Here is a 24,659-nt window from a genome sequence, read left to right as displayed (position 1 = left end):
TGAAAACTGTAAGTAATTAAACTAGCTCTTTTTTGGTGCTCATGCGCGTAAAAAATGTATAAAACATTATAGTTTTGCTGTGAATCTTATTTCTTATCTAATGGAAAAAGTCCAATTTGGTTACCTTAAATATTTAAGAAATTTCAAGCAACTTTAAATTGTTTTTGTACTTTTTCAAAGAAACTCAAAGGTATCAAGGGTATTTGTGATGTTGTAATTATTGAATTTAAAAATAATCAATGAATTATGACGTACATTGCGATATGGTTCAAAGTTCATTAAGGATGACCTTGAAATATGAAGGTTAAGAATTTCTTAAATGTTGAAGATAAGAAAGATTTAAGTCTACGGAAATCTTTCGTCCCAGAAGGATTAATTCAAGGTTGAGCGGGTTTGTGCTATTGTTGTTTAGATAAAAAGAGGCACGTCACAAGAGTTATTCATAATTTTATCAACATATTCACTTGAGATTCAAACATTAGATGCTAGAAGAAACTGGTGGATCTCTCTTGATGGTTTCACCCACAGAGATCTTAAGTTAACTTCTTGGATGACGAACGGAAAAAATAATTTTCCTCTCTTAGTTAACTGAGGCAATTCTATCAATTTCCGTAATGCTGTTACAAGCACTACACATCAGAGTTGGACACAAATGTAATAGATTACATTTTTTGATTAGAGCAATCAATTACTTGTATTCAAGATTACAAGATAATTTAATTTTGATTACACTTATAATCGCGATTACAATAGTCGATTAAAGTAATCAATTACTTGTAATTGTGATTACAATTTTCAAACATTTTGATAATAGTTGTAATCATGATTACAATATTGATTACAGTAATCAATTGTTTGTAATCTTGATTACAGCTGTAATCAAAATTTTGATTACAACTGTAATCATGATTCCAAGTAATTGCGATTACAAGTATTCGCAACAAAAACGATTGCGGGTAATCATGATTACAAATAATCAAAATATTTGATTACATGTAGTCTAGATTACAAGTAATTGTGATTACTTGTAATGAACACAATTACAATTAATTACAATTGCATACTATATGCAAATACATTATGTAAGTATGTTTGGGGATGCATAGTTTTATGTACATAGAAAATACGCACGCATGTACGTACAATTTTTGATTCGTATATATATCATAAACACGCAATAAATTCACAAACGTTTGTAAGTACAATGTACATAATTGCATTGAAATATACATAATACCATACGCATATGCTCAGTGCACATAATTATGCATTTATGATACATGTACTCATGTATGTTTGTTTTTATGCGAATGCAATGCTTCGTATGTTTGTGTACATAGACAACATATGTATGAACGTACGTGAAACAATTTCCATACGTATGCATGCATTTATATGCGTAAGTACATACATTGCATAAATTTGTGATAATAGCACGTATATGTACACGCAACGTATGTACTTATGTGCAACGTACGTATGTAGTTGTATAACTACATACTTTGTTAATACTTATGCGCATGTAATGTATGGATGTACAAAAAATAGTTATAAGTACAATGTACGTATATGCATTCAACGCATACATGTACGTAATTTCAAGTATTCACGTAATTTCAAGTACGTAATTTCACGCGTACATTTAAATATACGTAATTACAATATATACGTACATTGTATACATCAAAAAATTTATCTAAGTAAAGTTATCAAAGTTTGTTTTAAAATTTATTCTAAGATATGTAAAACTTGACCTCATATTTTTTATAAAGCAAACGATAATCTTATTTTGAATTTCCAAATATTATTTCTACATATAAAATTTGCCTTTTTTTGCCATTTAAAAAATTTCTATGAATCATGTATTATGTAATAAAAAAATAAATCTGTATTGTCAAAGATTTCCTGAAAATACCTGAAAGTAATTTTTTATTCAAAGAATTTTAAAATGCTATAGAACAATTAAAGCTGAAAAGCAAGTTTAAATATTGTTTGATTTTGTCATTTAACTTGCTTGAGTCATAAGTTAACTAATACGCATTTTATTTATTGCATTGTACACATATTTAGACATAAATGTAATGTACATATGTATAAGTGTAATGTATGTACATATGTGCAATGTATGTACATACATTCATGCATTGTACACGCATATATAGTACATATGGATATGCATACATGGAACATACGTGCATTGTACATGCGTGGATACATTCATTGGACATATATACATTGTACATTGCATAGATTGGGATAGCATGCATGTACAAACGTAAAATTTGTGCGAAAGAATTATGTCCAATATATTTATGCACATATGTGCTGTATACGTGCACACATATGTACATTATATGTTCATTACATCATATGTATATTATATGAATATACATCTTTACACTATATGTATATACATCTGTACAATATATCCATCTCAAATGTGTGTATGTACATACGTTATGCAAATCGAATGTATTTATGTACATCTGTACAATATATGCATGTCGAATGTATGTATGAATATATGTAAAATATAAATGTGTCCAATGTTCGCACTATCTTTAACAAATGTATTATGCATATTTAGATACATACATTGAGCATGAACATATTGTGTATATGTACATCCATGCATTGGACATGCATATCATGTACATATATACATATATTGTATATATATACCTATATTGTACATGTACATATATTGTTCATAAATAAATTACACTTGCATGCATGGGACATATATTATACAGATAATGTATGTATGCTTGTACAAACAACAAATACTTGTATATACAGGCGTACATGAACATAGATAAACATTTTACATACACAAATATTTGCATAAAATGCATATATTCATAGTGTATAAATGTACATGTCTACATTGTTTGCACATACATACGTAATTATTGGCTATATACTAACGTACATATATTTTATACGTCCAATATAAGTGTATGTACATGTGTGAGTTACTAAAATATCTGTACATATGCTCTAGATAAAATCATAGGTGCATACATTTTAGTCACATTCATTTTTACGTATACAAATACGTACAAAATGTAATACATTTAAATACGTTCAAAATGTATCATTATAAGATACATTATACTATCTGCTGTAAGATATAATCATTTATAAGAATACAATAGTCTTGTAATTGTGTATTTAGATTACATGTAATAATAATTACATGTAATCAAATTAGGTGTAATCATGATTACATGTAATCATGATTATATGCAATCATATATTATGATTACTTGTAATCACGATTACAAGTAATTGATTAGAGTAATTGGTTATGTAATCACGATTACAGTTGTAATCAAAATTATGAATGTTTGTGATTATGATTACAAGTAATTAATTACTGTAATCGAGTATTGTAATCACGATTACAGTTGTAATCAAAATTTGTGATCATGATTACAAGTAATTGATTACTGTAATTGAAAAATGTAATCGATTACATTTTCGCTTTACTCTGATGTAATCAAAAGTTTGATTAAGTACAAAAAGTACAAAAGTTCAAAAAAAAGTACGAAAAGATTAAAAAGTACAAAAGCAAATTAATAAATTACTTGAAACTTTTTAAATGCTTAAATTGGACTTTTTTCATTAGTTGCCAAATACGATTCACTAAAATGTTATTAAAAAAAATGTTAAATTTTCCGCGCATGCGCAGTATAAAACAATTACTTTAATTACTTATACTCAGCAACATTTTTAACGAGATTTTCTTTCTTTAATTTTTAAAGAACAAATTTTCTAAACAATTTGTACTGCTCTAAAAATGTTGTTAATTTTTTTATGTATATTGTTAAAGTTACAGCTGAAAAACGCATGACAAATATAAGTATTTTTATAAAAATGTCTGTATCTCCATAAATATTTAATAGGCTTACAAAGTTTAATTCAATTATTGGGTAAAATCACAAAAATATTTACAAGCTACAAGTTTAATGTTACTTTTTTTACGCATAACATGTTTAAAAATACAATTTGCCTTCTCTTTTCGAAGAGGTTTTCGAGAAGTAACTTTAAAGGGATTCTTCCAACTGTTATTCGTTATCACAAACAAAGCAATTTTTCTTCGATAATATTTTCAAACTATGAACTTAACCGACTTAATTTTATAAATATATTACTCTACGATCGTAATAAAATAGAAAAAAAATTTATATAGTATTTCTTTAAAGAAAAGACTAAGTTAATTGCAATATTCGTATGTTACAATTAATTTAGAAATTAATTGTAACATTTGAATCTATAAATTTTTATCTTTATTTGTTGGTGTTGCAATAAAAGTTTTGTAAATTTTCAGATTTTACCTCTACATTGAACCTTGACCCAGTGAGACATCCGCCATTTATCAATAAAACAAAAGCACAAATCTCATTTCACAATTCTCGACAGTTAATAGATCCCTACGAGGAAGGATTTTCAATGGAGCTGGGAAAAAAGTATACTTTTCGCTTGAAAAAAGTAATTAAAATAAATTTCATTATCTTTGCATAAAACTGAGTTTGATATAATTAATTTAATCTTTAATTTTCAAACAAGCAATAATAATAACCCACTCTTCACACTGTAGACAAACGGGATAAACTTTACAGTCTTACTAAGGAGTGTACTGAACGACTAGTGTTGTGCAATCGAGAGGTCACGAAAAGTCATTATTATACACTAAAAGGTATATAAATCGTAATTCGAAGTTTCGAGAAAGTATTCACTCAAAAAAAACCTGAAAAATGTATAATATTTTTCTATATATTTTCTTTTATTCTGAAACAGGACAAATTATGTTTTTCAATCTCATCTTCCAAAAGTAATATAGGGTAAACCAACCAGTGAAACATACCTCTTTTAACTGTCCCATAAATAAAAAGACTCAATACCTTATAATCATGTAATAACAATGGTGAAGAAAATGTGCTTCAATCACAAAGTTCACAATTGTTATATGTTTTATACTGCACAGTTGAAAATAATTAACAAATATTTAGATCGAAAAGAATCTCCTTCCTTATCCATACGACACAAATTGCATTGATTACATAGAAAAATGGAAAGCAAGAGGAGGTCATGGACCTACAAATGAAAGAGTAAGAATCTTTTCTTTACTTCCTGTTCAATAATGCTATATTTTAATTATTATGAAAAACAAATTATGGATAACCGATTGTAAACAATAAGCTTTCTTTCTCCTTAACGAATCTTTAAAAACTACCGGTGCATATGTTTAAGATGTGAGGGAACAGGTTTGGTATTCTAGAAAGTTTCGTTATTAAGATTCGAATTAGTTTTCAGACTTATCACAATTCATTATATTTTGTGGACGGAATAGCCTGGTTAGTATGAAAACGCGACTTTGAATCCCGCCGCCTAAAGTCTATTAAGTTATGACTGGTGCTCTTTAAATCTGCCTCCGAGTTCCTATAACAAATCAATACATAGGGGATATGGACCTGAAGATTAATCATTCTCTGCTTCATATCAAAAATACGATCTGTAGATGAATGAATGGATCATGATTGGATTTCGTAAAACTAGCTGTGACGTGTGCATCCTTAGACATAGATGGCACCACTGCAAAAACAAAAAACGCACTCTCTACCTTAAAAAGTAGTTTGATTTGAAGCAAACTTGATCAAAAATTGGGTCGGCTGTTCAACGGCAGTTACAAAAGAAAAGTTACATACGTAAAGTCACGATGGCTCAGGGTATAGAGCTTTCGCTTTCCAATAAGGAGAACTGCGTTTGAATCCCAACGATAGCTATTAAATACGAATCCGCATTCGGCTTGGACCGAACACAGTACTAACGTAAAATGTCCTCAATGGTAGGCAGATCATGGGTAGGAGTCCCTGTGCCATCAGACTAGCCGTGGGAGGGTCTCGTGGTCTTCTTCTCAATATAACGAAGAAGCGGGTTAGTTCCATCAAAAAAGTCCTCCGCGAAAGGAAATTTCTCCCAATACTTAATCCAGGAGTTCCCCTGTCTTCTGGATTAGGTTCAAAATTACAAGGGTATGGAGTTAAACATTAAAAGTCTTATAACCAAAAACTGGATCAGCTGTTAAAAAGTTACATAAGTAGGGCCAGGATAGCCGTTGGTAGGGCACTAGGCCGATTTTCTAAACGTCTTGTGTTCGATTCTCGAAAGTCGGGGAGAGTGGGGTCAGTTGCAACAGGGTACGATTGTAACAGAGCAAAAATTTCAAGTGCCGCGTTCTAGATTTGGTTCCTAGGTGGCGCACAAGGTGTATTTAATAAATCTACATGTACACCCCTGCTAGCAACCATTTTTATGTACTTTTGAAAGAGTTACATCTCAAAAGATATTTTTACGCTACGTAAGTACTTTTTTGGTATTAGAATATTATATTGGAACAAAGTAATTTTGTTTAAACAAATAAAAATTATTAACCGAATATGTTAGTGGACACCTTAATTAACATTTCGAAAAAAAAGATTAGTTTTGTTAATTAACTAGCATTGTTTTTAACAAATGAAGCTGAAATGGCGTCTTTGGGACGATTGTAACAATAAATAAAGGGACGATTGTAACAGCTGAAAATAAATAATCTTATGTTTACAAACCATTACTTAACTCTTTACGAATCACCAATAGCTTCCTATATCATTTATATTATGTTGAGTCGGCTGTTCAGTTACGGTTACAAAATCAAATGAAAAGTTTCATATGTAAGTGACATAAGCGACAAGAGCGCTAAGGATTTGAACTGGGTTCAAATCCCAGACATGGATGGTCGACATGAATTCTGCAACCGGCTCGCACCGCTCACAGTGTTAAAGTAAAATATCCTCTGTTTTGGACGGGAAATGGGTGGGAGTTTTCCCTGACCATCAAGCTAACCATGGGAGCTCTTCCTCTCCATGTAAGGCAGTGTGATTTAGCTTCATCAAAATTTAGTTCCATCATTTCTCCCAATACTTGATCCAAGAGTTTCCTTGTATTCTTGATGGGAACATTAGCAGTAGTAAAGCCAAAATTGGCACGGCTGTTTCATGACGGTCATAATTGATTTGATTTGTCCATTTACGTCGCACTTGAGCTGCACAATGGGCTATTAGCGACGGTCTGGGAAACATCCCTGAGGATGATCCGAAGACATGCCATCACAATTTTGTTCCTCTGCAGAGGGGATGGTACCCCCGCTTCGGTAGCCCGACGGCCTGCGCGCGAAGTCGAGCACTTTACGGTAGCACAGTTTAACGAGGACCAATACCGCACACCCTCAGTCCCTACGCAGACTGATCCAAGTGGTCACCCACCTGCACACTGATCGCAACCAGTGATGCTTGACTTCGGTGATCTGCTGGGAACCGTGTCTTAACTATCAGTCAACTGCGGGACTAAAAATATTAGAAAAAAACTAGAAAATGAAATAATTGTGTTAACTTTCTTCAAGGTCGTCGTCCATTTTAGCGACTAATTGTTTCCGACACTGAATTATCTCTTATTTTTTAGATTATTTTCTATTTCAACCATTAATGTTCCAAATATTGAAACAGTCGGACACACATTGGACTGTAAGAGAATGTCTCAGAAATAGATAATAACAACTCTCAAAGATTGTAATGAGTGCTAACTTTTATATTTTCCGCAAAATAACCAGTGATGATATAGTATGATTCTGTAGCCATTGATAAGTATGTTAAAAAAATCATTTTATTCTCTTTCTTTCACATGAGAATTCTTTTTGAACGAAAAACTTTTTTATTTTTTAAAAGTTAGGAACTTAAAAGTTTGCAAATTCGCCTACTACTCCTTCCTTGTCGCAGCACACACGAGCGAATGAAAATAAAATGGTAATAGTAAGGTTTGAAAGAATTTGCGGTCAGGAATAAAATATACGGTTTTAGTATATATAAAATTCCAATTCAGAAAAATGGCAAAACAAACTTTAATATTAACCGTTTGAGTGCGGCGAAGTGCTATTGCGCTTCGCTTGTTATGTGCCAAAAATGCGGAGAAGAGCCATAGCGCTTCCCTTGTTTTGTTACGAAAATGTAATAACTGAGAATAAAAAATATTTTTATTTGTAAAAATTACTTGATACATAATAATTAGTGTTAATTATAACCATTTATATTGTTCTCCAAAAAAATTACTACGCATTTCATTCCGCACTATTTGCATATATATATAAGAAAACTCTTCACACTCAAACGGTTAAACCAATTACTTTATGAAACTTTAAAATTTATATTTAAAGCTGGTAATTAAATGGATAATATTAAAAGCTTATACATATTAAAAATATTTGATTAATTCTGTTGTCTAGTTTAAAATATAAAAAACCTTAATTTAGCTTTAATAGGTAATTTAGCTTCATCTCTGACAACAGTACGAAATGGAATGCGAGTAGTAAACAGCGAGGTATAAGCGTCGGAAAAGACGTCATCATGGAGGTAAGGGGTGCTTATTTCTTCCCGGGCTGAAAGGAAAATGTTTCATAAACTAAAAGTTGCTTATTTCTGCCCGCCAACAAACCGGAAGTTGCTTATTTCTGCACGTGTGTTTATTTCTGCCCGCTTGCTTATTTTTGCCCTGTTTTAGCTCTGTTCTGTTTTAAATGTACTGTTTCTGTTTTTAATATACTTTCGTTTCTGATATTATTTTCATTTATTATTATTTTGAGGGTGGCAACACTTATGATTATTATTTTACTTGTTTAGGGTGGCAATACTTATTAACTTTGATGTTTGGGAAAAATCGTATATTGCGAAGTGATAACGTCATCTTTTATTATATAATAAATAAATGATATAATGCCCATGCTTTACTCTAGTGGCGCCATCTATGTGGGAATGCCAGAAATAAAACAACTTTAGATCTATTTTAATATTTAAATCTGTTTTATTATTTATTAAATCTAATTAAGGCTGAGGATCGAACTTATGCCAATCAGAAAGCCTTCGTGGATCAGTAGTTGGATATCATAACCACTGCCCTACGAATGCTTGCTAAGATATATGTAAACAAGTTAACTTTTGTATTTTGAGCACGTATATAATTTAAAGGCATTTGATATTGATGTCTTCCTACACTTTCATCGATATATATTCACTTAACCTTTGACAGTTATTAAAAAATGGCAACAGTGCTGACCATACACGTGATAAAGTTTGACGCGTTTTGGGAGAAATCGTATATTATGAAGTAATGACGTCATCTTTTATTACATAATAAATAAATAATATCATGCACATGCTTTTACTCCAATGGCGCCATCTATACTTAAATGTTAGAAGCAGAATATATTAATAACTCTTCATTATAATCATTTTTAACATTAATGTAGTTGATATAAATGGCTGTAAGTATTATTAATAAGATTAGATAATTTTTATAGTAAAAATAAAATTGTTAAGAAACCTATGATGTATGCTCGCAGAAGTGCTTGGGTGAAACTTTGAATAAAATGTTATTTATTTTATTAAAATGTATTTCGTCTTTATTGATTATTTTCACAAGTGAAAAAGTTTATATTATCAAGAAAAAATTACACCTTTTAATAATTAATACAAAAAGTTTCAGAAAAATACAAAGAACTTTTTGAAAAACTGGAAAATTATTACAAAAATAAAAATATTTTCTGAAATATTAGAAGGTTTCTCTCAATAATAAAAATATTTTCTGAAAAATCTAGAAAATTTTGTTAAGAAGTTTGAAATATTTTTGCAAAACTAGCAGATTTTTTGCAAAAAGTAAAAATGTTTTCTTAAACGAGAAAGTTTTTTGTAAAAACATAAAAATTTTTTTAAAAAATAGAAAATTTTGTTAAAAAGCTTGAAATATTTTTATAAAACTAGCAAATTTTTTACAAAAACAGTAAAATATTTTCTTAAAACAGAAATTTTTTTGCAAAAACATAAATATTTTCTCAAATGATAGAAATTTTTTAAAAATACAAATATTTTTTGAAATACTAGAAAGTTTCTCTCAATAATAAAAATGTTTTCTGAAAAACTAAAAAGTTTTGTTAAAAAGTTTGAAATATTCTTACAAAACTATCTGATTTCTTACAAAAACAAAAAATATTTTCTTTAAAGAGAAAATTTTCCACAAAAAACAAGAATATTTTCTTAAAAAATCGAACATTTTTTATAAATATGAAAAAAATTTTCTGAAAAACTAGGAAATTTTGTTAAAAAGAAATAAAAATGTTGCAATATTTCCTAGTTCGTTAAGATTTTGAAATGATTACTTTAAGTTAGATCAATAAATATTTTCTATAAAATCATTTTAACATTATTTTAAATCATGAAGGCAGTCGAATCCGTTGGTTCTATCAACCATCCAGACTGCTGGACGAGGACACATATTTAAATACTCCTCATATACAGAATTATTTTAAAGGTTATCACATATTGGGATGCGCCTATGCTGTACATACATCATAGTAAATGTCATTTTGGGGGTATTTAGTGTAAATAGATAGTTTAAGAAAAGTATGAATGCAGATGTGAACCACAATATATTTTGTAACTAAAATATTGAATAAAGTGAAATGAGTGGAGTAAATTCTCATAGGCTATTAAAAAAGTAAACGCAAAGAACTATAAACATATGTCAGTAAAGTAGTTATTCAATTAAAAGTTCGAAGATCCTGAAACAAATCATTTTCAAATATAGTGTTAAAATCAGTGTGGTTGAAATAGCTGATTCTATTAGAAACTACTAAATTGTAGAAACAAAGAATAAATTTTAATATTAACTGAATTAGAAATAATCCCTAACTGAATGAATTGTACTTTTAAATCTGTGTATAATTTTAGTTTACATCATAAGAAATAATGAATTTTTTTTTAGTAATAATTTCAACGGAAAATATCGAATTATTTCCTTTGTGATCAAAAACATCAAACATACTTTTCTTTGTAGGAAAATATTTTAGAAAAGTGAAAGTTTTAAACATGAATCTCTACTATTAAGTGTAAGATTCGTGTAGTCTTCGAGTCTATGATGCGATTATTAATGTTTAATTATTTGAAAAATGTTCTCAGTCCCATTTAAAAAAAAATAATGGCTTAGTAATGAAATATAAACACGAAAAACACATTGGCTATCAATACTTCTCATATACATTTCGTACATTAAGGGAAAAATACGAGAAAATAGAAAAGTTTTCTTTCGTTAAAAAGTGATGAAAAATATTCAAACATATTTAAAATTAAGAAATTTAAACTTGATTTCGAACAACAAGTGCGAAAAAATATTTACATTAAAAATGTAATATTGAAATATAAATTATAGAATATTTTCCTGAAAGTCTTTTAACATAGTGAACTGGAGTAATGTGAGTTACCGGAGTAACGGAGTAGTGTAAGTGTGATTCAAGTTAATATTAGAAAATAATGATGTTATAAATAATAGAAACAACACACATTAGTTTTGTTTTTCGTATCAGAATTCATATAATTTTCCGTCATTTGCTTTTAATGAAGGAAACTCTTACATAATTAAATTATTGCGTAATTTACTAATCTATTATTCTACTTTCAGGAAAATATTTTATAATTTATAATATTTAAACATCATATTTTTAATGTAAATATTATTTAGCACATGTTGTTCGAACTCAAGTTTAAATGTCTTAATTTTAAATATTATATCACAAAAAAATATTATATTATAATTTTATATCATTTTTAAACGAAAAAAAACTTTTCTAGTTTCTCGTTTCTTTCCCTTAATGTACGAAAAATTTAGTTGATAGCCAATGTGTTTTCCACGTTTATATTTCATTACAAAGCCATTTTTTTTAAATGGGGCTGAAAACATTTTTCAAATAATTAAACATTAATAATCGTATCTTAGACTCGAAATCTACATGAATCTTACACTTAATAGTAGAGATTCATGTTTAAAACTTTCACTTTTCTAAACTATTTTCCTACAAAGAAAAGTACGTTAGATATTTTTGATCACAAGGGAAATAATTTGGCATTTTCCGTTGAAATTATTACTAAAAAAAATCCATTATTTCTTATGAACTAATATTATACACAGATTTAAAAGTACAATTCATTCGGTTTGGGATTATTTCTAATTCAGTTAATATTAAAATTTATTCTTTGTTTCTACAATTTAGTAGTTTCTAATAGAATCAGCTATTTCAACCACACTGATTTCAACACTATATTTGAAAATGATTTGTTTCAGGATCTTCTAAATTTTGTTTGAATAATTACTTAACTGACATATGTTTATAGTAATTTGCGTTTACTTTTTTAATAGCCTATGAGAATTCACTCCACTCATTTCACTTTATTCAATATTTTAGTTAAAAAATACATTGTGGTTCACATCTGCATTCATACTTTTCTTAAACTACCTATTTGCACAAAATATCCCCAAAATGACATTTACTATGATGTATGTACAGAAAAGGTGCTTCCGAATATGTGATAACTTTTAAAATAATTCTGTATATGAGGAGTATTAAAATATGTGTCCTCGTCCAGCAGTCTGGATGGTTTATAGAACCAACGGATTCTCCTGTCTTCATGATTTAAAATAATGTTAAAATGATTTTATTGAAAATATTTATTGATCTAACTTAAAATTATCATTTTAAAATCTTAACGAACTGTGAAATACTGTAACATTTTTATTTCTTTTTATCAAAATTTCCTAGTTTTTCAGAAAATATTTTTCATTTTTATAAAAATTTTTCGATCTTTTGTGAAAATGTTTATGCTTTTGCAGAAAAATTTCCCTTTTAAGAAAATATTTTATTGTTTTTGTAAAAAATTTGTTAGTTTTGTAAAAATATTTCAAACTTTTTAACAAAATTTTCTAGTTTTTCAGAAAATATTTTTATTATTGAGGGACACTTACTAATACTTCAGAAAATATTTTTATTTTTATTAAAAAAATTCTGTCTTTTTAGAAAATATTTGTTTCTGCAAAAAAAATTTCTCTTTTAAGAAAATATTTTTTATTTTTTTGTTAAAAAATTTGCTAGTTTTATGAAAATATTTCAAGCTTTTTAACAAAATTTTCTATCTTTTAAAAAAATATTTATATTTTTACAAAAAAATTTTCTCTTTTAAGAAAATATTTTTTATTTTTTTGTTAAAAAATCTGCTAGTTTTGTAAAAAATATTTCAAACTTTTTAACAAAATTTTCTAGTTTTTCAGAAAATGTTTTTATTATTGAGAAAAAATTTCTAATATTTCAGAAAATATTTTTATTATTGTAATAATTTTCTAGTTTTTCGAAAAATTCTATATTTTTCTGAAACTTTTTGTATTAATTATTAAAGGGTGTAGTTTTTCGAAAAATTCTATATTTTTCAGAAACTTTTTGTATTAATTATTAAAGGGTGTAATATTTCTTGATAATATAAACTTTTTCACCTGTGAAAATGATCAAGAAGGCAAAATATATTTTAATAAAATAACGTTTTATTTAAAGTTTCCACTTCTGCGAGCATATATCATGGGATACATCATAGGTTTCTTAAGAATTTTATTTTTACTATACAATTATCTATTTACATCTAAATTGTATAAATTATTAAAGGGTGTAATTTTTTCTTGATAATATAAACATTTTCACCTGTGAAAATGATCAGTAAAGACAAAATATATTTTAATAAAATAACGTTTTATTTAAAGTTTCACCCAAGCACTTCTGCGAACATACGTCATAGGTTTCTTAACAATTTTATTTTTACTACACAATTTTTTACTTACATCTAAATGTGCTGGTAATTGAATTGAATTTCATGAGAAATAGTTGTATTCCCACGTTCTATAATCAGTAAAGCACTATGCTTTACTTTGTATTATGACTAGTTGTTAAAACGTGGATAAACCCCAAACATGCCAGACGCATGTAAACTCTCTTTACACACATAGTATCCCCAAGAGATTTTGAGAGCGCTGATTGGCTTTCTCGGCAACGCCATCTGTGACGTATGGCTGTTTCATTCTGCGGTGCTTGTTATTTTCAGCATACTCCAGCTTTTGTGAACAAACTTGAAATGTCAGTTTTTTCAACAGAGAAACTGCCTTCTTCATTTAAAAATGAAGCAGAATATATTTCCCCAAATACCATTACCCGTAGGAGCAATGTTCTAAATTTAAACGATTGCAACAAGTGGGTAATAGAATTTGGGGTACTTAACAATGCGAAATGGAATTCTAGAACTTCCAAACCTCATAGACAAAGATTTGTTTGTAGGTAAGTAATAGTTTAGTTAGTTTAAGAAAAATTTTGTATTTAATTTTCATGGGAGAATTGTTTTTTTCTTTAAATTTTTGATTATTACATGCATGAATTCTTATGAAGCTAATATCCCTCTGATTTATTGAATAACATTGAAATCGGAGATTAATTGCCTTGCTTAATTCTTATACTCACTATAAAATGAAAACTGAATAGTTTTCACTTGATATTTATTTAATTAAATTAATGTTCATCGAATTAAATTAATATTTTATTTATTTCTTGTGGATTACTAAAATTAAATTATAAAATTTAAGATTTAAAGTGGCGCCATCTATTATTATTTAAACTAAAAGATCTACATTATGCCTATCTATTTATAACTTAATTTTAATGTTTTTTTTTAATTGGTTAAATGATTTATAATAAAGAAAAACTATTAATTGACATCTAAGAAGTCAAACAATTGTCTTTTAAGATGCTTATTTTATTAGTTTTTGATTGCAATTTTTGATAATTCCCATCAAAATAAAAGTTAATGATTATGAATTGTCCGTTAAATTAATACCATGAGTAATAAAAGAATAAATTTACAAATAATTCCATCTTTTAATTCTAGTACATATCTATTGGATTGTAAATATAATTTTTTATTATTTAATTGGAGGAAATTATTTGAATGGCACCAACAGTGCGTTTATGAAAGTGCCGCAGGAGAAATGTAAAAGAAGTTTTTCAAAAAATTCCGATTGTCAAGCAACAATATCTATAAAAGTGAAGTTGAACAGAAATTCAACAAGGAAATCAGATTATTGTACTTTATAAACTTGTTATATGATACTTGCTAGAAAATAAATTTTATTAATTATGAATATTCTAAAATTTTTCTGCTGAATTATAATTAAATTTTTTTTTTAACATTTCAGAATATTTTCCTCCAAGATATGATAAAATCTTTTTCAAATAATCGAACATAATTTTAAAAATTTATTTATATACACTTTAAAATCTCATATAATAAATTCAAATTTAACTGAGTGGTTCTGCAATCATACTAATAAATTTAAGTAAGAAATTTTAATTTTTAAGTGCATAAGGATATTCATAATGCTATTCAATGTGAATATTAATCAATTCTTATATATACATTACATAAAAGCTAGCTAATAAAACTTATATTTATGTTTAATAATTATTATTATACTAATTTGATGTTTTACCAAAACATGATGGTTTACCTTGCATTTACCTAAATTTCATAACATTAATATTAAAAAATATTATACTGAAGCGTACAAAAAATATTTTAAACAAATAAAGAAAAATATTAGAATAAAATTTAAAGCAAATTAGATTTAAATAAATGTGTTATTATTAAAATACAATTAATGACGCTATTTAATTTTTTGAACAGAACTTTAACATTTGTCTTAAAATTAGTATGAAAAATATACTGGAACTGATTTATGACTGATTTACATTTTGAGGACAAACTACAGAGAAATGTTATAGGGGAGAAGCTACAAAAAGATGTAACAGAAGGCAATGCCGAGAAAGCCAATCAGCGCGCTCAAAATCTCTTGAGGATACTACGTGAGTAAAGAGTGTTTACATGCGTCCCGGACAGAAATTATCATTGTAAAATTTTCTGAGAAATAGATATCATGTTCAAGTTTTGTAATCAGTATTCTTTAAATAGATACTTTCATGTAGAAAGGCTATAGATACTTTTAAATTAACTCCTAATTTGAAAATAAAGTATGTTATTAGGATTATTATAATATTAAACAATAGTAAAAGGAATATGCTTTGAATATAAATGAATTTGGAGAGGCACAAATTCCCATTATGTGTTTCTTAGATTTAAAATAATTCATTTGAAATCGTAAGGAAATTTATTATATAATTGATAATATAATGTAAATAGGTCGTTATTCATTTTCTAATAGAAAACAAAATTAATTCAAATATTTTTTCATGAGATTAAAAAAATAAGTATTTTAATATAATAATTAAATTATGTTAGTTGATAAATTATAAGTTTAAAGATGAAACAAGTTTATTATTGTATTCAAAAATATGAATGAATAAACAACTTTGATATATTGTTATATATTAGTTTTTTAATTAGATAATATTTAATTTCATAAAATAAATATAAAATTAGTAAAATTTATATTTCTTAAATATCTATATTAATAAGTGTTGGAGCTCTTGCAAGACTAAAAAATCGAAGCAACCAAAGCCATCTGTCCAGTTTTCACGAAATCAAGTCCCCTACTTGTCATCGGACTAAACGTAGGAGGTTTTCGTGGTTTTTCTCTTCATATAACGTGGACCCTCACAAAGTCCTCTTCGAAGACATATATTGTCCAAAGATCTAGGAGTTCCCTTGTCTTCTGGGTTCAAGATGACAACGGTCCATTGATTGCCGTAATTACGGACGGCGGTAATAAAATAACATCTACAATTGTATATTTGATTCATAAATATTTTATAATATAATATTTATTTGATTAAAATTATATACCTTCATTTCTAATACTTTTAATATTCACAGTAGACATATATAATAAATACAATTTTTATTTTAATATTGAATCTACTTATTTAAAATGTATTAATTAATATTAAATAGGTTAATAATAATTACTGTCATTTATATCAACTATATTAATGTTAAAAATAACTAAAATGAAGAGTTAATAATATATTCTCTTTCTAACATTTAAGTGTAGATGGCGTCATTAGAGTAAAAGCATATGCATAATATTATTTATTTATTATGTAATAAAAGATGGCGTCATTACTTCATAATATATGATTTCTCCCAAAACGCGTCAAACTTTAACACGTGTATGTTCAGTACCGTTGCGATCCAGAGAAAGTTATAATAGCCTTAACAAGGGCAGAAATAATTATTTAATAACTGTCAAAGGTTAAGTGAAAATATATCGATGAAAATGTAGGAAGATATCAATATCAAATCCTTTTCATTTATCCACGTGTTCAAAAGACAAAAGCTTAACTTATTTACACATATCTTAGCAAGCATTCGTACGTCAGTGGTTATGATTACCAACTACTGACCCACGAAGGCTTTTTGATTGGCATGAGTTCGATCCTCAGCTTTAATTAGATTTAATAAATAATAAAACAGATTTAAATATTAAAATAGTTTTAAAGCTATTTTATTTCTAACATTCCCACATAGACGGCTCCACTAGAGTAAAACCTGTGCATGATATCATTTATTTATTATATAATAAAAGATGACGCAATTACTTCATAATATGCGATTTATCCCAAATAGCAGAGCTAATAAGTATTGCCACCCTAAACAAGTAAAATAATATTAATAAGTGTTGCCACCCTAAAAATTGTAATAAATGAAAATAATGTCAAAATCGAAACTATATTAAAAACAGAAAGCGAAATTAAAACAGGGCAGAAATAAGCACACGGGCAGAAATAAGCAACTTCTGGATTACGACATATTTTAAGCACCCCTTGTCTTTCCACGATGACGTCACTTCCGCCGCTGTATACTACTAATACGTCAACCATATTTTTTTTTTAAAGAAATCTATTTTCTAACAAGAGTATGGGATGTTTAAAAATAATGGAATAACCGTGATTTTCTTTATTCAGAATAGAGTGTCTCAAGACAAAATTTTCATGGAGCCAAGAAATTTAAAAGAGCGATGCTTTCAGAAAAATATTAGAAAAACTCTGTCCAAAAATTTAAAAAATTTAAAAACTCAAATTGACAAATATTTACGAATTGTTTAAATTAATTTTCTTGTTTCCTATTCTGGAAACTAAAACAAAACTTTTCAGACATTAGCTATCTTAAAATTCAAAAATACATCGAAAACGTCAAAATTGGGACCCCTAAAATATATACCGCCTGCTTTTGACTGCGATTCATGGGAGAACTTGTACTATAAAAAAATTCTGTTAAGTGAGATATCAGAGCAAAAATAATCACAATTTTTACAAATCTCTTGTATTTTGTAGTGACATCAACAATAGTGAAAAAAAAATCTTGAAAGCAATTGATGTCAACAAATTACTCTTTGAGCTCAAAAAGAGTTTTTACAAACTATTTCAAAAAATGGGTCTGAGGGGACTGAAGGATGGGAAAGAAAATAAAACAAAACGATTTTTTTTCCTTCGTTTTCTATATGTTATTTAAAATATTTTGCTCACGCTGCTTAGAAAGTAATCTTTTTATATTAAATTAAACTTTAGGAGTGCATTCAGGAATGCTATACAAATATTACTTTGACTGCCTATGGACCATCACAAAATAAAAAAGGATTCAACATTAAACGTGAGTATGTTTGACTTACGAAACTAAACAACACATATGAATTAAGTCTTTTACAATGCGGTGTTGGGTTAAAATTGTGCGCCATAGTGCAATTTCCAAAGCAACAAAAAATAGAAAAACATAGAAATTTTATATTTTGATTACTTTTTTAGGCTTATTATTAGAGTGATCCAACACATGGAGAGTCTTCCATAAATCGACCAACAAGTTCCGAGAGGGTACAAAAGAGATCAATAGTAAGAAAATTTACATTAAAATAGAGGAGTAAACTCTTGAAAATCGCATGCAGACTTTTAATTTTGAGGAGAAGCAAGTAGAAGGTTACATGTGTCCTATCTGAATTAAGAGTTTCTATGCTATGCAGGGTGAAATTGCTTCCAGATAGTAGCAACGCTCTTTGTTTTTCAACAACAGATCCTTGAATTGCTACTACGGCAATAGTGCAGCGAATCATGTGATTCATACAAGATGTCACTGCACATTATGTTCTTCATGTACGTAAGCACATTGATGTAATATAGCCAAGAAACAGGTGTACCATAGTAAAACTTCAGTGTTTTATCACATCTCTATCAGTGGGACATTTTTTTAGCTAGTGTGGGCCTGTGGATACATAAGAGGAATGCAAAACTCTGACTTCCGTTGTTTTAACAGAGATTAAAATTATCTTCGAATATGACCGGAAATAGTTTTTACATCAATACATAGTTTGCAGTCACCTGATGTGTCAGTGATTGCCATATCGAGCGGCTCTTGCTATAACTAATCGGAAAAAAAATATAAAAAATATCTGATGTCCAAAAGGTCGATACCTTGATACGCTAATAGAACAGTTAGTAATTAACATTAAATTGAAAAGTATGTTGCATAAGTAATAAATATCTAGCTTATAAATCAGGCTATCTAGTTTATAAATATCTACAATAGAATTCCATATTAGATGCCATTAATTTGATTGTTTTTACATTTTTAAATGTGCTCCGAAACACCCTATGTTTATCAGAAATACAGGGTTTCATTTTTAAACTATACTTTCGTATCAGTGCCAGTGAATACTGTTGAAATTCATTTTTGATAAAATTAAAATGTAATTGTTTGACGTAATGAAAGAGTATTTTTGTTCATTTTAGAGACGATCACACCAGAAATGTCAAAAGAAATTTCTGACTGCCAGATTAAAAACTGTGGACCAGCCTGCTTGTAAGTTTTAAACCAATAAATATCATTCTGTTATTTCCATTCCTTCCCAATGCACCACATTTAATTAATTTTAACTATATACAAAATTTTAGAGATAATCATTTTTACAGTTTTGATAGTGTTCTAGGTAAGAAAGCTTAGAGAAACAAAAAATAAAGTACTTAAAGAATTATAGATTGTATGATAATTCAAATGTACATTCACAAGGTTTAATAATTTGCCAAATTTTACTTTTTCTATAACTGATAGAATTGCTGGATGTTCAGTGGCATTTAAAAAAAACATTGAACTATGTAATATTTAAAAACACGTTGAATTAGTATGCTGTATATTGTAGAATTCCTTTTTTCAAAAAATTGCCTCAATCTGCCAAATAGTTAGGATACTTGGGTTTTTTTCTTAGATAAATATAATTTGCGAATAGCATCCTGAAACTTCGATACATACGGAAACTTATTTAATATCATAAAAGGACACTCTGCATGCTCTTCAATTACTATCAGTTACATTTGTCATATTTATTTTATTGCATACATCTGACTCGATACTCTCTTTCTAAACAGAGTTCGTAAGGTCTTTAAGATACTGAAATTGTGGAAACAAAACTTATAAGAAAAAATATTCAATTTCCTTTACTCAAAATATCTGGTTTAGAAATTTCGATTTCAAAGTGAAAACTAACTTTATAGTCACAATATCGAAGCAACGTTTATTCGCACATTTACGTGTTTCCCCCAGAAACCAGAAGATTGAACTTTACTACGTGAAAATACGATCATTAGAATGAAAATTGTTCAGGGTGATATCTTTTTCATGTGTTCACTGTACATATAGATATAAATAGAGTTATAAAAATGTAATTTACATTTAAAGGATTATTCACTAAAGAAATAAATATGTATTATTTTCTAAATTCTTGCAGTGACGTGTTCTACGAAGTTTCTAGGGATGTTTCTGAAATTCGTGAAGTAAGTATGAACAAACATTTTTTTCAAAAGTACTCTAAAAGATTATGTAAATTGGAATCATATTTGGGAAAAACAATTGTTGCTAGGGACAACCGGATAATGGTGTGAATAAAAAAAACTGGATAGAAGTCTAAACGTTTTGATACTATGAAGCCTTTAATAAGTTTGTAGGATCGCTGATTACTAATGCACCATGAAAAAAAAATCAATTTTGATTTTGTGCCATATCTGGAGGCGGGGAAAATCACTAAGAACCAAACACCAATATTAAGAGAGGCTATATCGAAACACACATTTACAATCAGTAACTCATCTCCTACCTGTCCTTGGCAAGAAAAAAATCGGATAAGTAAAAAAGAGGGGGGAAAGTGTCTCCAGTCGTAATAAAGTCACTGATGTTAATATATTGATCCTGTACGACCTGAAACACACAATGTTGCGAATCATTTTCTGGGTCTTCAAGAAAAGATTAATATCATCTCAAGTCTTCCACGGACTGAAACTGCTGTTTTTTTAGATATATTCTGACCCAAGTCAGGATTCTAGATGGTTCCGTAAATCATTTTGATGGTTTATGTCACTTTCAGTGTTATTCGTGATGATCCAACATCATTTGTTGGTTACCATCATCTAACATTTTCCATTACGTATTCATGGTTTCTGATATACCAGCAAGCTTCCATCATACCATAATGAAAATGATACTTTAATACTAGGATGATTAACTATCAGGAGAAGTTTGATTTTCATAGACCGACAAACCATGATGATCCGTGATAGTACATTAATGTTCCAGCTATACATTTCCATGCTGGTTTAACGGGAATTCTTGTTGGTTATCAGGAATATACCACATTAAAACGATTTCTTTTATACTGAACCATTATAAATGACTCCGAATTCCTACTTTGGGATGTTGGTTATTCATGTTCGTTCCAATATTTGATTTCTAAGAAACTATGTTGGACATTTCTGATTGTTTAACATGACAAACCATCAAAGCAAGTTACTATTCTTGTATTGGACCATCGGAGTTCTTACATTGGAGTGTTGGTTACCATCAAAAATATAATGGCTCATCATGACCGAAACCTACGTACAATATTATTTAACACCTATATTGCTGCAAATTTTATGCGCACGATTAGAAAAATAAGAGAAAAACAGCATCCTAAGTTAAAAGGATATCCACCTGTTAGGCTGGGGTAGCCTGTTCCAGGCTCGTGTTTATGAGATCGCATATTCGAATCCCACCAGTCGAAGCATTCCCTTGTATTGAATAGCGACTGGCACATGTTAAATCTGTCGGAGACACAAAGTCTTCTAAGCTTTCGTAACAAATAAATACCTCTAAAAGAGTACTGAGGGAATTTAAGATTGATCGTTCTCTGCCTAAGGTCAAGATTATTATCGGTTTATGAATGAATTGGCCTGTAAAACGGGCTGTGTGTGTTGCTGAAATTGACATAAATAAAACCACTCAAGGGAAAGACTCCCCTACCTTTAAATTCGTTTGGTCTTCCATATCAGGCGTGCTGATATTGACAAGTAACATTAGTAACAGCATCAATAATTAAAAGTAAAGTCTATATTTAGCTTTCTAAGTACAAGAGAAGTAGGAGTGATAACTTTGTCTTTTTTATGTACAAGATTACATTTTATGTTTATTCTTTTAATTTTCTTCAAACCATTTTAAAAAATTTCTTAGGAGAAATTTTTGCTTTAATTTCTTTTTAGGGGAGATGTGGTGATGAAGAAGAAAGTAATATGTAAGAGGACAGACTTTTTTCATATTATTTCTTATTGAGGGATACTTATATGTTTTTAATATTACAGGTTAATTTATAATCACCACTATATTATATAAATGCTGAAATTCAGAGATAGTTTCCTATTATGATAAATTACCCAACAACCAAATATATTTTGATATATTTGAGGAATTGTCAGGTTAAAAAACATTTTTGAAAACACCGTTGTATATATTTTTTAAACTTTACTTCTGACGTGAAATCAAAAGATAATATTTAAAAATATCAGTGATTATACGACACTGTCGACCTATAAAATCGATAATTTGAAATCAATAGAATTTATTTTCTTTTAAAAATTGTAATCTACGTATTAACGTTGACCGATACATGACGTCCTTTTACCTGGATCAAATTTCATAATAAAACTTTTCATTTCCTGTGATTACCGTTCTTATCATTCCTTACACGGTATAAAAAATCATGTAACTGGAATGAATATTTTTTAATAAGCACTAAGCGATTGTGTGCAAAACGAAACTTATGAAAATCTTGAAATAATTTCCTCTTTTTTTATTCTAATTTGTTTTTCTTAATTTAGTCTTATTACTTTCTTTTTATTAAAGTCTCCTGAACTTCAAATTGGGGATTAAAACAAATTCCTTATTGGAGCATTTTATGAAAATATTTGCCTTAAAGTACTTTTTGAAGGCACTTACCCGCATTTACGCTACATGGAGAGGGAAACCGCGCAAACCACCCACGGTTAGCCTGATGGCAAAGAGTCTCTAACCCATGATCCATCTACATCTAACACTGAGGATATTTTACATCAGCACTGTGGTCGGTGTGCTGAATTCGTATTGGCCAGTCATCGGAGGGGTTAGAACACGGCTCACCTCATTAGGAAAGCGAACGCTCTATCTCCTGAGCCCCAACGGCTCTGAATAAATTATATTTAATTTTATAACCTTCGTTGAATAGCCGACCCCATTTTGGGTTTACGACTACCAACGTTAACATCCACAGCCTTGTAATTTTGAACCCAATCCAGAAGACAAAGGATCTCCTGGATGAAATATTGAGAGAAATTTGCGTTCGTGGAAGACATTTTAATGGAACTAACTCACATTTGCGATACATGGAGACAAAATGAATGAGTACCACTTTCGCATTAATTTTTGCTTTTGAATACATAAGTATTTTTTTCTATTCCATTACCACTGCTTTTAAATAAGTAATTCTTAAAAACACTTTTAAAAGAACTAATATAAATAAAATAAGAACTCGTGAGAACTATCAGACAAAGTTTATTTGATGACGTAAACTACGCGTGTTACCACATAATGTTCAATGAATTCATCTGACATAACGAGTATAAACTAATTAAATACTTAAATACGTGCAATAAACTATTTTTTGATCAAAGCTAGCAATTATTACTGGTGTATCTTGAAATTTGTAGAAATTGATTCGTTAAATTTAAAACAATGGCGAACGCTTAACCAATCAGAAAACTCCACTTCGTTTTTCGATCACCCTGCTGGAACTAATTGTCGTAGAATGCTCTAATGTCGACAGTGATCTTCCTCGTGCTTTGAACTATTTATATGCCAAGTTTCATAGATTTCGGTTGTAGGGTATAAGACATATTAATAAGGACATACGCACAGACACTCATTTTTATATAGATAGATAGATAATAAAAGCAATCGGCTAGAGTTCTAAAATGACTTTATTAATAAAAGATTAATTTCTTACTCGGATTGTTTTTAAAAAAAACGTATATTACCAAAGACGATTAAACACTAAATACTTAAATTTAACTATCTTGAGTTTCATCTATTTATTTATTTTTAAGGTTTGCAGAGTGGATTGAAATTTCTATTGACCTGAGCAACTTGGAAATTACTACATATAACTCTAGTCCTAAATTTGAAGTGAGTTTTTTCATGAATATTTCATAATCATTTTTAATTTTTAGCAAACTTCATTTCGAAATCGGAGAACATTGCGATCACGATATTTGTCGCAAATGTAATGTAATGTAATATAATATAATATAGTATAATATAATATAATATAATATAATATATATGTGTATATTGAGACCAGTCTGGGCAACATACTAAGACCGGCATTGCTACAAAAAAATTTTTTTAAAAATAGCTGGGCGTGTGATGGCT

At 28.6% G+C, this 24,659-nt stretch overlaps 1 protein-coding gene across 2 annotated transcripts in view; it reads left to right on the top strand.

The window, feature by feature from the left end:
- Positions 1 to 24,659, top strand: part of LOC107436596 (uncharacterized) — a 100,176-nt gene that overhangs the window by 12,901 nt on the left and 62,616 nt on the right. For both annotated transcript variants that reach the window (XM_071184100.1, XM_071184101.1), the window contains 7 exons: positions 4,334 to 4,494; positions 5,016 to 5,114; positions 18,473 to 18,554; positions 19,685 to 19,754; positions 20,677 to 20,722; positions 22,460 to 22,491; positions 24,335 to 24,413. In XM_071184100.1, coding sequence (XP_071040201.1) covers positions 4,334 to 4,494; positions 5,016 to 5,114; positions 18,473 to 18,554; positions 19,685 to 19,754; positions 20,677 to 20,722; positions 22,460 to 22,491; positions 24,335 to 24,413 — 569 coding nt within the window. The remainder of the gene's footprint in view (positions 1 to 4,333; positions 4,495 to 5,015; positions 5,115 to 18,472; positions 18,555 to 19,684; positions 19,755 to 20,676; positions 20,723 to 22,459; positions 22,492 to 24,334; positions 24,414 to 24,659) is intronic.

Source organism: Parasteatoda tepidariorum, chromosome 8 (genome assembly GCF_043381705.1).
Source record: "Parasteatoda tepidariorum isolate YZ-2023 chromosome 8, CAS_Ptep_4.0, whole genome shotgun sequence".
Taxonomy (NCBI): Eukaryota; Metazoa; Arthropoda; class Arachnida; order Araneae; family Theridiidae; genus Parasteatoda; species Parasteatoda tepidariorum.
This window is presented reverse-complemented; position numbering and strand designations above follow the sequence as displayed.